Source organism: Pollicipes pollicipes, unplaced genomic scaffold (assembly GCF_011947565.3).
Source record: "Pollicipes pollicipes isolate AB1234 unplaced genomic scaffold, Ppol_2.1 Scaffold_7231;HRSCAF=8579_pilon_pilon_pilon, whole genome shotgun sequence".
NCBI lineage: Eukaryota > Metazoa > Arthropoda > Thecostraca > Pollicipedomorpha > Pollicipedidae > Pollicipes > Pollicipes pollicipes.
This window is the reverse complement of record NW_023597034.1, coordinates 16954263-16971440: the sequence shown is the minus strand read 5'-3', so window position 1 is coordinate 16971440 and position 17178 is coordinate 16954263. Positions and strand designations below refer to the sequence as shown.

General features: G+C 50.2%; 1 protein-coding gene across 1 annotated transcript in view; it reads left to right on the top strand.

Moving 5' to 3' along the window:
* The first annotated feature begins 1361 nt into the window (after nt 1–1361).
* The window catches only part of LOC119109786 (26S proteasome non-ATPase regulatory subunit 1), a 21062-nt gene continuing 5245 nt past the window's right edge, over nt 1362–17178 (top strand). The window contains exons 1-13 of the mRNA XM_037233540.1: nt 1362–1474; nt 3700–3777; nt 4108–4225; nt 4894–5063; nt 5477–5685; nt 8633–8845; nt 9701–9910; nt 10419–10645; nt 10969–11059; nt 12819–12980; nt 13419–13542; nt 13766–13879; nt 15852–16018. Coding sequence (XP_037089435.1) covers nt 3759–3777; nt 4108–4225; nt 4894–5063; nt 5477–5685; nt 8633–8845; nt 9701–9910; nt 10419–10645; nt 10969–11059; nt 12819–12980; nt 13419–13542; nt 13766–13879; nt 15852–16018 — 1824 coding nt within the window. The 5' untranslated portion in view covers nt 1362–1474; nt 3700–3758. The remainder of the gene's footprint in view (nt 1475–3699; nt 3778–4107; nt 4226–4893; nt 5064–5476; nt 5686–8632; nt 8846–9700; nt 9911–10418; nt 10646–10968; nt 11060–12818; nt 12981–13418; nt 13543–13765; nt 13880–15851; nt 16019–17178) is intronic.

Sequence of the window (17178 nt, the reverse complement as noted above, 5' to 3'; positions counted from 1 at the left end):
CTTTATTACCGGAACAAAGCGAACATAACCCGTAAGCGCACAAACACCTCCCGCTTCTGCTGCCTCGGCTGGTGTTACCTGCACACTCGCCGGCGAGCTGGCCGGCGCCAGCCGTAGAACGGCATTCAGCCCAGACTCCTGCTACTGAACACTAGGTCAATTGAATTTGTCCATTCAGTTGTTGTGTTGCCTTAGAAAGTATTTCAAGCATGCATCGTTTCATCCGACATTCCGTTGTTCCATCGGATTGAAAGATTCCCTTGAAACTGACTTAACCGAATCCATGGCCTGACTGTGACCTGCTGTACGTCAGCGATCTTGCAAGGTACACGCGATCCGCTATTCACCTGTCTACAGTTGAGTAGCGGACCGATAGTGGATTGATAGTTGTCTGCAAAATTTGGCGCAGCTTCGCCATCCCGTTCGGAAGCCATTCCGTAAAAACACTCGGGGGGGGGGGGGGGGGTGATTTAACCCTCTACCCAAGCGCGTGCTTCAAGTGTGACTAACTCAGTCAGGTGCACTAAACTGGACATGATATCGCAGTTATGTTTTTGTTTGGTTGTCTTGACTGTGAAACAATTCGCAGAAGCCTTCTTTAAATGCTGTATAGTTTCGGGCTTCTATGTGAAATGTTCTACATGAACCCCAGAAGGTTTGGGGCCAAACTCGTGCATGGGGGAGAGCAAATTGAACATGGGGGGGGGGGGGGGAGGGGGCGCGTTACCCACCCAAAACGACGCAAATTGACACCCGCGGTAAGAAGACAGGCAACAGATTAGTAACCAGCCATAAACAAATGGAGCTTTGGAAGGTTCTGGACGTCTGCATGTCTTCTCCTTTACCTTTGGAAATCAAAGCAACATAATGTAGCAACAGGCAACAACCGTTTGAGATATACGTCTAGCATGCCAAGGAACATAGAATGTGGGGTAAATGTGGCTATATGTGAGTTTTCACAGTAAGATATATCTAACTGTATCCTACCCAGAATAGTCATGGTATGAATATACCAGTTATACGAAATAACACATGCCCATGCCAGTCGAAAGTCTAGAGCCAATTGAAATACGTTAGCTGCACCCGGGTACGCCTTAGTTGTGTCGTTCGACCATATGTTTCCTGGCGGTCAGCTCTGTATACTTCCCTTACAAGCTTTTTTGTTCACAAGTCTTACAAATTTCAAGGTAAAATGGATTTATATATTCTTTTAAATTATTTTATCGAAAAACTATACGAGTGCATTGTTGATAAGGTGAAATAATGAGAGAACTTTTTATTGAAATACATGTTTTAGAGCTCTTGATTACTGACCGTGCGCCTTTATGTCTGAGCCACAAGTGCCTCAAAATTTGTGCATAGTAAGCGGCGAGTGATCGCGGAGCCGGGGGTGGCCAGCGGCTTGGACCGGTTCATTTTGCTGTAGCGGTATTGGGCGGTTCTTTGTGGACGGTGTTGCAGCAGATATCGTCGAGTGAGTGTTGGAGGGCTTAGTCGCGATAGTGTCGAAAAAGTGTCTACAAAAGAAGACGGATTAGGGCGACGGGTCGAAAAAAACGGAGCCTTCGAACTTTGTGAGGCCGGCCTATATCTTTAGCATTCAGACCCTTGATTCAGACCTTCCTGGTGGACATGTGCAGGGGTGCTTTTGCGGAACAGAACATTGCTAAGTTTGACGGTGGCAGACAGGTCGGGCTAAAATTTACCCACTGGGCCGAGCATTTACGTGATCCAAACATATTTAAGTTGGAGTATGTTTGTGCTGGCTGACTGGGCCATATGATGCAGCATTTTCAGATTATTGTTCTTGAATTATTGGGTGTGGTATTCCTGCATGAGATAACCCTAACATCATAGTTTTTTAAACGTTTGCATTATATGTGTTGAAATTAGTGACCACCTGTGGTGCCCAGGAGTGCTGTGAGAACCTGTTTTTTTGTTGTTATGATTTAAGTTAAAACCTACAGGCAAAGTTTGTGAAGATAGTTTAAACTATGTTTCTTACTATCTGTGTGCTGCCATGTGATTCATTGTTTGTGTTGGTACCTGATGCTGCAATATTAAATTGTTCATCAACTGACATCTAAGAGACATCAGATCCAATAAAGAATTGATTAAAAGAGTGTACATGTACCAGTGCAATGATTGTGATCTTTACTACCCTAAAAAAGACAAGGTATATTGCTCTTTTGTAACAAATGGTACCTATTTTAAGTTATGCCCCTACTTCATAACACTGTAGCTCATTTTCTCAAACTATTGCATAAGGACTACAGCAGAACAATATAGCAATGGATGATGCATCCATGTACTGGGAGCTATACATCCTCACCCTGTGCAGTGTGCAGTGACAGCTTTTTTTTTTTTGGCAAACATGGTAATAGCAAATGGTGTCACTGTCCTAGTGAGGTGAACTTTTCATCAGGATTTCACACAAGCTGGCCTTTTCCTGTTCCTACCTCTATGCCTAGTCCTACTCCTACCACTAATCCTACCTGTACTCCTTTTGCCCCTATGCCCTTCTCTTGCGACTGCAATGGGGCTTCGCCAGATGCTCGACTGACCTGCCTGCCAATCATTGATCAACATCATTTTTTGATACTGCTGTACTGAGAACTCATAAGAACATTTTTATTTTGAGCCTAAGATTAGAAAATGCCACTGTTTTCTGATGATGGTTGACATGTTTTGGTCTTAAGAAGTCTCGTATAATGGTGTTATATAAATTGCCTTATTCTGGAAGTTGGTGTGTTGTTGGGATGTCAAATAAAATTATATAGTTTTGATTTTATTTTAAGCCATGCTTCACCTTACTTATGCACTAGTTATGTCAGACAAAATATCATCCTCATATTTATGCTGCTTAAAGGTCATTCAGCCTGTTGATCATAGTCACATTGAGCTCCTATTGAGGTAACCATACACATTCTCAAATTTGGGATGTGAAGGATATGAATGTCATGCATGGTGTTGTCCAGTATAAATTAAACCTCAATGTGAGGTGCTCAGATTGGTTAACATGATTAACTTGAGCTGACTGTGCTGGAGGCAGATGTCTGCCAGGAAAAAGGAAGCATGTTTGGAAAATAATAAACAGCATTTTATTGTACCAGTCCCTCTCCAGATATTGAAACTAAATCCTTAATCATGCTGATATATGATGGTGTACAATCTATTAAGGTAAATTACTGCTAAGCAACCTACTGCATGCAAAGTGATGCTGTGTTGTTACCTTTCTGATAGGATCAGGAAATCCTAACACAGCTGGATTATACTGATGTCACTGCAGGTATTTCCATAGAGGGTATACACCACTATGTCAACTTCAACAGGGCATACCATTCTAAACCTAGCATCATTCATATCAGCCAATAACATGGAGGCAAATATGTGGATGGCCAATTTTGTTTCATACTTAAGATTATAATTTTGTAGATCAATATGAGGTTAATACCATATCAATATTCATTAGCACAATGGATTGATGCATTCAACTATTAATTTTCTATCTATAAATCAAGAGGGTTTGTGCCTGCTATGGTTTGTAAAGAAATTGTTATCAGAGACTTCTGTTTTAACCAGACTTATGCATCAGCAGAAATATGCTTCAGGAAGTTCATATGAAAATGATGGTATTACTGGTTTATGCATATGTAAAATGCTTAAATTACTAGGTACTGACCAGTGACTTCGTTCCAGAGCTGTATGCTGCAACCAGAAGGAACAGCCTTTTCAAGCTGTAATAAAAGTTAGTCATCATGAATATATCATCATCAGGTTAGTGAAGTTTTTAGTTGTATATTTTAGCAAATGTGTTTACAGAGAAGCCATGGCAGCCCAAAATATGTGGCCATTGTCAAGTTGATACTGATATCCGAAGTGAATGAAATATCTACTGAATTGTGCACAGATAGTTACCATCAGAAACTTGAAGGCTTAGAACCTGAAATATGTCATGTTGCATCATATGCCTTGTATGCACTATTCTCCAGTTTCATTGGTGTTGCCTCATTCACCTTGTATGCACTGTTCCCAGTGTGTTTGGCATGTGTTAATCATGTTTGGCATGGTTAATCAAGCTAAACCCTGACTCCTCCTCCCACCCAGCTGGTATCATCTCACTCCTGGAAGAGCCCATGCCAGAGCTGAAGGTGTTTGCTCTGAAGAAACTAGATCTCATTGTAGATGAGTTCTGGGCAGAAATCTCAGAGGCTATTGAGAAAATGTAAGTTGACAAAATACAACACATTTTGGATTGCACAATTTATCCAGACTTCATTAAATATAAACTTGCATTGCAGATTTGCATGACTCATTGTACTGAGTAACATTACATATGCAACATGGATAATTTGCTGGTGCCTCCTGTATTCAGAGTGTGGTTTGTTCAGTCTGGGGATTTAAGCATCTGTGAAGATGGGGAGGTCAAGAAAGCTGATTTGCTTGATTACTTAACAAGATACAACAATATTTGTGGCTGTACATCTGAGTAAGCTTCAGTTAAAGCAACATTGTTTTGCAATAAGGGTGAACTTGGTATGAACCTGGCACCTAGGTTAGAGCCTAGATGAGCAGGAATCAAAGTTAGCTGTAGAAAATGACACACATTTTCAGTTCCATTAACTGCGGACAAGAAACACAAACTTTCAATGCCATTTCGAACCGAGATGTCATGTATCCCCTACTTCTATGTAGTTGTGTTGGCAGTTCATGCACCATGATAGGAAATCTGAGTGGACATATCAGCTGTACAATATAGTTTGCTTTGAGCCATGTATTACCATGTTTACCTGGTGTTGCATCTGACGTTCGGCCCATTATTATATTCATCGGCCGATGCAGTTGTTGTATGGCGCCATCACGTTCGTGCTGACGGCCGCCCCCTGCACGCAGCGAGATCCTGCACGAGGACAAAGGCTTCCCGGAGCGCCATTTGGCCGCACTGGTGGCCAGCAAAGTCTACTACCACCTGGGTTCGTTCGAGGACTCGCTGACATATGCGCTCGGCGCCGGAGACCTGTTCGACGTCAATGACAAGTCCCAGTATGTGGAGACCATCATTGGTGAGTGTTTTCATGCCAGCATGTCTGTCTGCTGGGAATGCCTGGAAAAGGATAGATGACAGTGGTGGTTGGTCATGTGGAGGCCTGTGAGAGTCGTTTGAATTATTTTCGTGGACTGCTCTGCTTGCATCATGCTGTGATGATGAATTAGTGAGGCAGCCGAGGGATGATGTAGATCAGAAATCTTTCCAACCCCGAGATGGGATCATTTTAGGTCCTCAGCACATAGCTGCTGTCAACTTTGCAATGTTCAATGTGGTTTGAACCAAAACGGTGATGACCGGTGGCCAGACACTCGTAACAATTGCACCAGGCAAGACATTGAATATGTTTTCCGAGTGTCATTCCTACCTTCCAATAATTACATACCGGCATTATTGGACATGAGACATGAACCCCGTCGTCACCGGCAGCCAAATGTATCGACCACTACACCCAGCTGCGCGTTTCGAACGCTGAGGAGGCCGGCGAGGGCGACGGCCACCTGATCGATGCGCGCCTCGAGGGCATCGTGGACCGCATGCTCAGTCGCTGCTTCCAGGACGGCCAGTACCGCCAGGCGCTGGGCATCGCGCTCGAGACGCGCCGCATGGACGTCTTCCAGAAGGCCATCATGGACTCGGTGAGCGGACGCGGGACGTGGGGAGAAAGCTTGGTGTCGGCTGGAGGGAGTTGTGGAGCCTTCCTGCGCTGGTTGGCCAGTGTTGGAATCTTAGCGCTTTGTTAGGAAAGTTAACCCTGATGAATCAATACTCAGAATTTTATGCTAGAAAGAATGAACAGCAAAGCTCTCCATGCACAAAACCCCTAGTTATGATGTCTATTAAGCGAGAGGTACCAAGACCCACACGTTTCACCAATTTCTATCGCCCAAGAAACCATCTCTAACGATTTTATTACCAGCGCTCACCAACAATGCCTCATCCGTCCTCACCTCCACTCTTATCATAAACCTTGCAATCAAGCCTGGGTTGCCCTCTGCGCTTACTACACAACACCGTTTACGCCACGTCCGCATCAAGCTCGTGGCACATTCGCGTCTCTACGTGCCGCAGTCGGGCCGCAGACGCCCCGGAAGCATCCCCCGGTACCCTTCACAGGCGGCCACGCTTTGGGTGGAATTTCCCGCCTCTCTCGGGGTTGCCTCGGAGACGTCTCCACTCTCCGGACTCTCCGGCGCATGACTGGCTGTTGCATGGCATGGGGTGGCGCCAACACTGACGTCGCCAGTGAATTGTCCATCTGAAAAAGTTGTGTGTGGAAGCGGAAAGTGGGCAATAATGCTGCGCATCAGACCAGGTTTCACCGACCCATCTGAGACCGAATGTGGTAGACAGCGAAGGATAACGAAACCCATGCTGATGGGTAGTTTATCAGCACATGGGGAGAATGGGGAGGAAGGATACAAACCGTGAGGTGTAAGACGAGGAGGTGCAATGGAATCGCTGTAGGTACGTTATGGTCGCTGTCTGGCGCATTCGTGTACATAGATGAACATTTTGTTGTATATTTCACAAAGAAGCCTCGGATATTTTGGGCACTGGACGGGACTCGATGTCTGGACCGCTGAAACTGCATTTGATGGAAAGCTAACAGAACAGAAAATTTGTCTGGATGTGATGGGTTCAAGTGTCAAGTTGCGTAGGGAAAACGGTTTGTTTGTTTTTAATGAGAAATAGGTTGCTGAAGAATTTCGTGGAGACAAACTAGGGTTTTGAAATCCTGAGGTGCTACATTTTGTGTCCAAATTGGCATGCATCATTGTAGTCTAAATATGTATGTATATGCATCGGCGCCCATAAGGGGAGCTTGGTAGAACTGAGGGTTCACAGCATTCTATGATCCAAAGCCTAACACATGGCGATTTTGATTTGGGCTCAAAACAAATGTGGTTTTTAAGTATGTCTTTGTTTCTCTTTTAGTTTATGGAAGGCAATAATGGCCTAGAAAGTATTTGAAATACTTGTCTTCATATTTACTTTAAAGCTGTGATGATGCAAGTTTTACATTGGTCATACAATTGAAAGCCTGCATTTCAGCAAAGCAGTGTTTGTTTTCAAAATTATTTTTTATCTTTAATTTTTATGTCGGTTCCAATCTTTCAAACCCAGATGCATAGTCGAGCAGGGGTGCCAAATGGATGTTAACGTGTCCTATGCTTCAGAAGGTTGGCCCACACCTGACGGAAAGTTATTCTCAACAACGGAAGTTGTCTTTTGTCGTGGGTCAGGCCATAAGAGCCAACAAATCAGCAATTTTGGCTGAACTTTCTGTTATGAGTTATTCGGGTTCGGTACTGGTTGTAAGGAAGGAAGGGGCTGGAACCTAACCTTGAAGGGCATAGGCTCTCTTACTAAAGTTCGGATGGGAATGTTCTCTCAATCTCCCTGCGACTGTACCCATAACTTTGCTAAATGTTTTGGGAAAGAGATGACAGTGTGGGAAGATCAGTGTTCAGGTAGCATGCAGGCCCAAAGGATAATCTCTCCAACGCTTTAAGCTGTAACTGGGCAGATCAATAGCAAAAAGAGTGCTCTTTAGACAGTTGAATGGGTAGAAGGGTTAGTGGCTTTTTCATGTTTGTGTAATGGGCTTTAAATTCAAAGCTTGTTAAATGAGTTGAATCGAGATATTTACGAGTGATGTTTATGTACACAACGAAACTTAGTTGACCCAACAAAACTAGTTGTAGCAGTTGTTGGTAAATAAAACACAAAGAAAGCTATGCAAAGCCACGTTTGTTAAGAGACGCTAAAGCTAACATACAAACACGTTCTTTTTCTCGACCTGGGATATGCAAGCGGATAAAAACTTCATCTCCGACCTAGTTCGCGAAGCTGCAACCCTGAATTGCAAAATAAGATTCCCACTCTGGTTGACGTTCTCTTGGAGCCGCGGGCGACTCGTGATTCGATGTGCAGTACTGTGCAACTGTGAAATGCTTGTTCCGGTTGAACTTGGTGGTATTGCCAGCACTCTCAAACTTGTTACTGAGAATAGGGTTACGCCTTGCTGTGTTAGCAATTTGTGAATCATTGTGTGGCGGTGGTTTCACCGTGCTGTACTGTCAGTGGCGCCATGTTCGATTGTGGCACTGTTCCTCAGGACGATGTTAAACATAACTGGCATGACCTCTGACCTCCCTGCTGACCGCTGACAACTGGCGTCGCTATCCCTGACCTCTGACCTCTTCACTGACCAATTGACCTAACTGGCGTCACTAGCCCTGACCTCCTACGTTCTCATTGACCAGCTGACCTAACTGACGTCGCTAGCCCTGACCTCTGATCTCTCAACTGACCAGCGGACCTAACTGGCATTGCTAGTCCTGACCTCTGACCTTTCCACTGACCAAGTGACTTAACTGGTGTCGCTAGCCCTGACTTGTGACCTCTTCAGTGACCAAGCGACCTAACTGGTGTCGCCATCCCTGACCTCTGACCTCCCGTTGACCAGACGACCTAACTGGCGTCGCTAACCCTGACCTCTCCACTGACCAGCTGACCTAAGTGGCGTCGCTAGTGCTGACCTCAGTCCTCCCCATTGACCAGCTGACCTCTGTCCGGCAGGACGACGTGGCCGGCATGCTGCAGTACGCCTTCACGGTGGCCATGTCGCTGATCCAGAACAGACAGTTCCGTAACGCGGTGTTGCGCGCGCTGGTCGACCTCTACCGCAACCTGGCCACGCCCGACTACGTCAACATGTGTCAGTGCCTGATCTTCCTGGACGACCCTAGCGCCGTGGCCCAGGTGCTGGAGCGGCTGATCCGCGGCACGCAGGTCAGTAGACACAATGGCGAGGCCCCGGGACGACCGGTAACGGGAGACGTGTTGGTGCTTCGTGGGGAATACGATGGCTCGCTGCGGTGGGTGCCGAGGCCGGTCTGGGTTATGGCACAGGTCTTAGATGGGCTGCGCCATAGCACTTTGTGCGGGTTTGTTTTGTTCCGGTGTCTTCTTTTTGCAAGTTATTTCAAGTGTTGCGTATTATAGCTGTAACTTGTTCCACACACCCCATCACCGAAGTCGTACCGTGCAGTCCAATGGATGATCTTAATTCCGCCCTTTCGCCAGACAGGAATGCGAAGGGCTTTACGTGCCGCACAATGCTGCGATACGGTCGCCCCGGGCCTGGGTCGTTCTCGTTGGGCAGTTGCCAGCTGACCTTTCCATGCCAGTCGGGCCATTCAATGTATTCGCTCAGAGATCAGTGCCATTGCCACCGGATTCGGAGTGCAGTATCTTTCCCCAACCACGTATATTTTGGGCATGGTGTCAAAATGTGTAGGGATTAGTACTGATTGGTCGAAGATATCAGCCAAATGACGTTCAAGAAGTGTCATTACGTAGTGTTACTCCAGTGTTACCTGTCGGTATAAAGATTACCCACTTAGAATTCAGGACTTGAAATTAGGTTTTCGTCGGACATGTTATCTGTTAGGTTTCTTTCCCATGTAATGTCCTGTTTTTTAGGGATGCGTTATTAGCCTGTACTTATGTTTGTCTTTGTGTTTACTTTTTGTCATTAATTCACCATGTAGGTGTCACCAGCTGTGTGAAAGGGCTGGACCATGGCGCTCTCTGCCCTGTCTCGCCAGCATACCGCCTGACTTCGTTCCCCCGCGATGCCCGCAGGACAGCGCACTGATGGGCTATCAGATCGCGTTCGACCTGTACGACTCGGCGACGCAGCAGTTCGTGGGCCGGGTGCTGCAGGCTCTGCGGGTGACGGCGCCGCTGCCGGCGCTGCTTGCCGGCCCGGTAACAGCTGCCGCGCCGGCCGAGCACGCGGCCGACCGGGCCGAGCAGCCCGGCGACGCGCGGCCCCAGACGGCCGATCAGCTGGTGAGCGCTGGCGGGGAGGGACCGGAGACTGAGGGCGTCCGGTCGGCTGTGACGTGCGAGCAGGCCTAGGCTGATCATGTTTCAGTGAAGGAGAGGCATGACCGCATGGCCCTGCTCCGCCGCCCTCCCTCTTGATGACACGAAGGAACACAACACTAGTCCACCGATTGTTAAGATGTTGCACAACTAGTCCTGGAGAACAGTATCTTTTCAGATGATATCGATTGTGTTGTGTGTCTGCCTCAACTGCTATGTGAAACTTTCATTCTTTCATTTTCATTGTCTCAGAGTTTCTGTAGCCGAGGTTGTGCACCTGAATGCATCCATTCCGCAGGTCACGTTGTGTCTCAATGACACTCGTGCGCGCACGCGGTTTACACGCAGTACAGAGCCTGGCGACGACGAGCGTGCCAGTGTGCCCTCTGACCGGGCCCCAGTAATACTGCCGCAGGCCTGAGCCGCGGTACTCACTGTGGCAGCCGTGCCTGACGTACTGCGCCGCCGCCAGTCGGAACGGGACCAGCAGGTGCAGAAGCACTACGAGCGTCTGACCACCATCCTGGCCGGCGACGTGGCCATCCAGCTGCACCTGCAGTTCCTCATCCGTGGAAATCACACGGACCTGATGATTCTGAAGCAGGTCAAGGACACGGTGCGCGCGTCCGTCTGCCACACTGCCCTGGTGGTGGCGCACGGCTATATGCAGTGTGGCACCACCAGCGACCAGTTCCTCAGGTTGGTGGCAGTCGCGGACGAGTCTGGCGTGCCCAGCTCAGCTGCTGAGATGGCCTTGACTGTGGAGCGGTTTACGTTGCCACTGGTGTGTCCAGTAGTGCTTTCTTCCATGTTAGCATATAGTTGTTGTTTTGTTGTCCAAGAGCATGTCGGACAAATACGCGACGAATTGCCGGCGTCATCTGAACGCCCCGATTCATAGAAGTGTAATATTTTTCTTTTGAACCTCGCCGACCAATCCAGTGGCCAGGCATAGCGTCTTGATGTAGGCTCGTTGCGTGTCACTTCTGTGCGACCGCTGTGACGTCAGCCGTAATTTGCAGGGATAACCTGGACTGGCTGTCTCGGGCATACAGCTGGGCCAAAATGTCGGCCACAGCGTCACTGGGCGTCATCCACAAGGGTCACGAGAAGGTGGGTTGAAGCAGAAGCATAGCACGGCATCGCTCACACGGGCTTGTGGATGCTGCGCACTCTGCGTGACGAAGCCTCGGGCCACATGTTACACAGGACATACTAGGTTCCAACAACAGCAGCCCTATTCCCCATGTCTAACAGCACTGTCTCTTGTCAACCGCCCATTTTAGCTAACAACGTTCCTTCGCCCAACAATTGAATGTCACGTGGGATATGTATTGCCAATGCAAGTTATGGGTGCAATGTGAGGATCCTTATAAGAGCGCTGATGATGCGTTCTCCACCGAGCTACGCTTAGCTCAGTCGAGCATCAGACTGGCGTCCAGCGTATGTGAGTTAGCTGATGCGGTGCCGGTGAGCGTCACATCTGGCGCTGACCATGCTTACCGTAGGTATACAGTATCGCTACGTTGTTACTATATCCATCGTTATATCCCCCCTGACTATTAACTCATTTTGTGAAACTACGTCCTTGGTGTGATGCATGCCTACCGATCTCCGGACCCCCCCCCCCCCCCCTCCCCCCTGGAGAAAATTGTGGCTGCGCCACTGTTCGGAAGGCATGCTAAATGACGAAGAAAACCGGAAACAATGGAAGAGCAAAAGGGGTACCCGCCACCATCCCTATAAAAATCTGACGTGAACCTTGTTGCGCTGCAGGAAGATAAGTGAGATAAAATACCCCCCCCCCCCCCCCCATCTACCAAGAGGATATGCCAGGACTGGCTGTCAAGCGCAATTGGCTGCCACACAACAGTGAGGCCGCATTCAGTTGTAGAATTGTCAGTGCAGGTGTGCCCTTGGCATCGCAATTGTCAATTGTGTTTATAATCGGAGTGCCAGTAAAAAAAACATGGTACCAGCGTGCACAAAGTGTAGGTATTGATTAACTCGAGGTTTTCTCTGCACGGGCACTTCTACTGATCTTAAATGGCGGAGGCGCGAGAACCATCGCGTCATTGGGGGGGGGGGGGGAGCTTTGGGGGCTCAAGTCCCTTCTCCCGCGAGAATTGTGAAAATCTAGCACTAGGCTTACGGTTGTACCAGGAAAAATCCGACTTCATTGCCTCTTAGCCGCCAATTTTGGGGAACATTCCTCACTCACTCCCGGCATGAAGGTGCAGACCGCCTGCAGAAAACTCATATGAAAGGTTTCAGATGAATAGGTAGTCTGCAGATTAGAACATTTTTCACCTAATTAACGCGACTGCAACGCTTCAGATATTTTCCTACCAACGCACGCAACGCATTGCAACTCAAAGTTTCGCGTGCGACGAGTCAAATTCCAGCAGCAGAAACCGGCACGCCTAAAACGTTGTCTCACCATGGGAACGAGAGTGTTCAACCTCATTTCCTACAAATACTAGCTTTCATTATGGCAGAAACATATGATGAAAAATGAGTTAGTAGGGCTGAATCCTACATGTACTGTTTGTGGATGCTTGTCTGCTTGCCAAGTTGCCATGCCTCAACCGTGAGAGGAATTAGAGGGCGTGATGGGCGCCGGCGCAGGACGCCATTACTGTTGGCTGTTGACGAACGTAGGGCTGCGGGTAAGCCATACACTGGTGTGTCGAGCTGCCCGTAGTTCGCCTGGTGTACCCTAATCTGTCGTTTTTGCTTACGAGTCTAGACCATTTTACAGTGGATGCCCCTCTTTGGGATTGCAGACGTCTGCTAGTAATTTAACATGGATGTTGCCAATCGTGGTATCATATATCAATGATGCTAACACTGCTGATGGCGTCGCCGACAGGAAGCGCTGGGTCTTATGCAGGCGTACCTGCCGAAAGACGCGGCCGGCAGCTCGGGCTACACAGAGGGCGGCGCTCTGTACGCGCTCGGCCTGATCCATGTCAACCATGGCGCCGCCATCATCGACTACCTGGTGCAGCAGCTCAAGGAGGCCAACAATGAGGTGCGTCAGTGGGGAGCACGACGTCACGGAGGGAGAAAGTGCCTGAAGGAAAAGAGAGCTGAAGGCAGCTGGGAACAGAGACAGAGAGCGCTGGAGTGTAGCAACGCGGTGGGAAGAAGAAACAGAGAACAAGGAGCGATATCGGAGCAGAACGACACATGCATAGCTGGGCGGCGGAATGTCCACGGGGTCACAGGTCGTTGTGGTGGATCCTAGAGAAGAGAGTTTGCGTGCCCTCGATTTTGTTGTTACTTCTCGATTTTGTATCTGAAAACTAAGATAAGCCCCATCAAAAGGGGAGGGGGTGCTGCCACGGATCTTAAGCTGGGTGGTGTGGGGGAGGGGGGGCGGACACCCCTCCTGCCTCCCCCCCCCCCCGCCGCCGTTGCCATGCCTATGTCATGTGCTATAGGAGCTGACGCCTCCGTGCGTCGGCAGGTGGTGCGGCATGGCGGCTGTCTGGGCGTGGGTCTGGCCGCCATGGGCACGCACCGGGCCGATATCTACGAACAGCTCAAACTCAATCTGTACCAGGACGACGCCGTCACCGGAGAGGCAGCCGGTGAGTGGCAGTGCCCGAGCGTGCCGTGGTTACCGACCTGAAGACGTTAACGTTGTTCGTCACCTGCAGATTAGGCCACTCTTTATGCGCACCAGATGTACTGTGTAATATGCAGTGGGAGGCTATCGGCCAGGCGCGTGTCCGTCAGTCCTCGCCAAAATGTCACGTTGTGATGCTTCGCCTTCGTGCATGACTAATAGAACCGGCATGTATTCCTAACCAGGTATCGCGATGGGTCTGGTCATGCTGGGTTCCAAGTCGGCGCAGGCGATTGAGGACATGGTGGCGTACTCGCAGGAGACGCAGCACGAGAAGATCCTGCGCGGCCTGGCCGTCGGTGAGTGACACTTGGCTGCGGGTGCCGGTGGCGCAGTGGCTTAGGCGCGCGTCTGGGAAACCAGAGGTGCGGTGTTCGATTGCCCGCGGTGCCCGCCTTTCGTGCCAGGGTGAGGCAAGCGACGCCGTATCACCTCAGTAGCCGCGTGGGACTTAGTCTCCATTACGAACAACAACACGTGGTCCCGTCCGGTCTGTATGTCGGGCGACACGTACGCGTTGACATGCGGCTCGCAGGGATAGAGTCGGCCCCGCTGGTGGCTCCTCTACCAACATGTCTAAAGCTTGGACTTGCGAGACACGGTAATACGTTCTATGGGGGTGCGTGTCGCGATGTGTCGCAGGAAATCAGTGATCGCAGCAAGTTGAAGGTTAAATCTATGGGACTCTCGTCTTCGTGGTCGTGAGAAAGAGCGTCTCCGCCAAGTCACGTTTTAGCATGGTGATAATGCATGATGAAATAATGCTAAGGTGGAGGACGTGCACGACATCCAGCGTCTACTGATGCCTTTTTGTCCATCAGGATTTCGGCTCTAAATCGTTTGAAACGTGCGCTTGCTTCTGACAGGGTAGCTCCTCACGTTGCTGTGTCATATATGACGATTGAATTTGCATACAGAACTGCGCACAACGGCGCGTCCCCAGTGTTGCTTCAGTATGGACCGTCGCTTCTCAAGTCTGTCTTCATGAGTCATCTAGGAAAGTTGTGATCGGCACCGCTCTCAGGTCCCCCCCCCCTGGCGTTTGATTGGCCCCACTCTCAGCCCCCCTCCGCGGTGTTATGATAGGCCCTACTTTTAGCCCCCCCCCCCCTGGCGTTATGATGGCCCCACTCTCAGCCCTCCTCCGCGGTGTTATGAGGGGCCCTACTTTTTAGGCCCCCCCCCCCGCCCCTCCCCCTTCCGGCGTTATGATTGGCACCACTCTCAGCCCCCCCCCCCCCCCCCTTCACCACCCCCCCCCTCCGCGGTGTTATGATTGGCCCCACTCTCACCCCCCCCCCTGCCCTCCCACGCGTTATGATTGGCACCACTCTCAGCCCCCCTCCCCTCCCGCGGTGTTATTATGGCACCACTCTCAGCACCCCCCCCCCCTGCACTCCCCGGCGTTATGATTTGGAACACTCTCAGCCCCCCCTCCCCCCTCCCCGGCGTTTATGATTGCACCACTCTCAGACCCCCTCCCTCCCCCCCCCGGCGTCATGATTGGCACCACTTCAGCCCCCTCCCTCCCCCTCCCCGGCGTCATGATTGGCACCACTCTCAGCCCCCTCCCCCTCCCCGGCGTTATGATTGGCACCACTCTCAGCCCCTCCCCCTCCCCGGCGTTATGATTGGCACCACTCTCAGCCCCCCTCCCCGGCGTCATGATTGGCACCACTCTCAGCCCCCTCCCCGGCGTCATGATTGGCACTCTCAGCTCCCCCCTCCCCCTCCCCGGCGTCATGATTGGCACCACTCTCAGCCCCCCTCCCCGGCGTCATGATTGGCACCACTCTCAGCCCTCCCCCTCCCCGGCGTCATGATTGGCACCACTCTCAGCCCCCCTCCCCGGCGTCATGATTGGCACCACTCTCAGCCCCCCCCCTCCCCTCCCCGACGTTATGATTGGCACCACTCTCAGCCCCCCTCCCCCTCCCCGGCGTTATGATTGGCACCACTCTCAGCCCCCCCCTCCCCCCCCCGGCGTCATGATTGGCACCACTCTCAGCCCCCTCCCCCTCCCCGGCGTTATGATTGGCACCACTCTCAGCCCCCCTCCCCGGCGTCATGATTGGCACCACTCTCAGCCCCCCTCCCCGGCGTCATGATTGGCACCACTCTCAGCCCCCCTCCCCTCCCCGGCGTTATGATTGGCACCACTCTCAGCCCCCCTCCCCCTCCCGGCGTTATGATTGGCACCACTCTCAGCCCCCCTCCCCGGCGTTATGATTGGCACCACTCTCAGCCCCCCTCCCCCCGCCTCCCCGACAGGCATTGCGCTGACGATGTACGAGCGTCTGGAGGAGGCGGACACGCTCATCACGAGCCTGTGTTCCGACAAGGATCCCATCCTGCGTCGCAGCGGCATGTACACGGTGGCCATGGCCTACTGCGGTACCGGCAACAACCAGGCCATCCGACGTCTGCTGCACGTTGCCGTAAGTTGGCGTGTGGCCGGGCCGAACGGTGGTGGAAGGACACGTTTGTCGTTTGTCTGTGGGTAAGCCTGCGACGTAACAGTGTGACGGGTGGTTTGCTTCACTGATCGGTTCTGATCATCCACTCAGCGCAGCCCAGCAGGGCGATTTAATAGCCTCTTGATACACGTTCGTTTAAGATTTTAACGGAAAATTGGCACCGGAATCATCTGATGCGTATAATTCTTCGAACACGGACCATTAACTCCCTCTGACTAACGGGTCACCAGATATGCCTGTGGCGTTTTCATAACTGGAGTTGACATTGGTGCGTTTATGGCGTCGTGTCACCTGTAATAATGGATGTAATGTCAACGTATTTATTCAGTTGTATATTTTCTATTTATGTTCTGGACTGCGAATATTCATACAATGGAAGTAAAAAATTCATCTCAGTCACCGTGGAAAGAAGTAAACTGATGACTCAAGTCAAAGGCTATCTTTTCAGCGTGCGTAATATCCGTTTTTAACTTTTTATGCGTCAGATGATGCTTATCACGTGTTGTTTTTTCCAAAAACAAACATAATATCAGAGGGTGCGAGTGCCAATAGCCTCACCGTGGCTCAAACATGGCCTGCTTCACTCATTTCCACATTCGGACGTCACGGACATGGGGACGCTTTTTCTGCCAGCTGCTGCTCAACAAGATTATGCGAATTGCAGCTCTAATGGATTTGCAAATGCCCATATTTGTTACAAATCGGTACCAGGGACCAGGGATTATGTCATGCATCAAATCCACCATGTCGTTGCCCAATGTTGCACAAAGTCGCCGCAAAGTCGCCGACGTTTTAAACCACCTCCATAAATGTGCAGCGGTCTGTGGACACATGTTGGCTATGTCGAAGGTAACGGGGATGATGTCTTTCATAATTTTGTGTTGCTACAACATTCAGAACATATCTAATTTTTAGGTACGTTTTACAAATATGTCGAGCCATATTTTGCAACTCGTTGGCCGGGCAGTACTGATATCGTGGCCAGGCAGTAATATATGATGTTGTCAATCACCCTGCTTTGTACTGTACCACATGAGAACACACTCGTCCAGTCCACCAGTAAACTGAGTCAGCGTCACCTGTCTGTACTCGGGCCTACTGAAGCCGGCGCACGTGCGCCC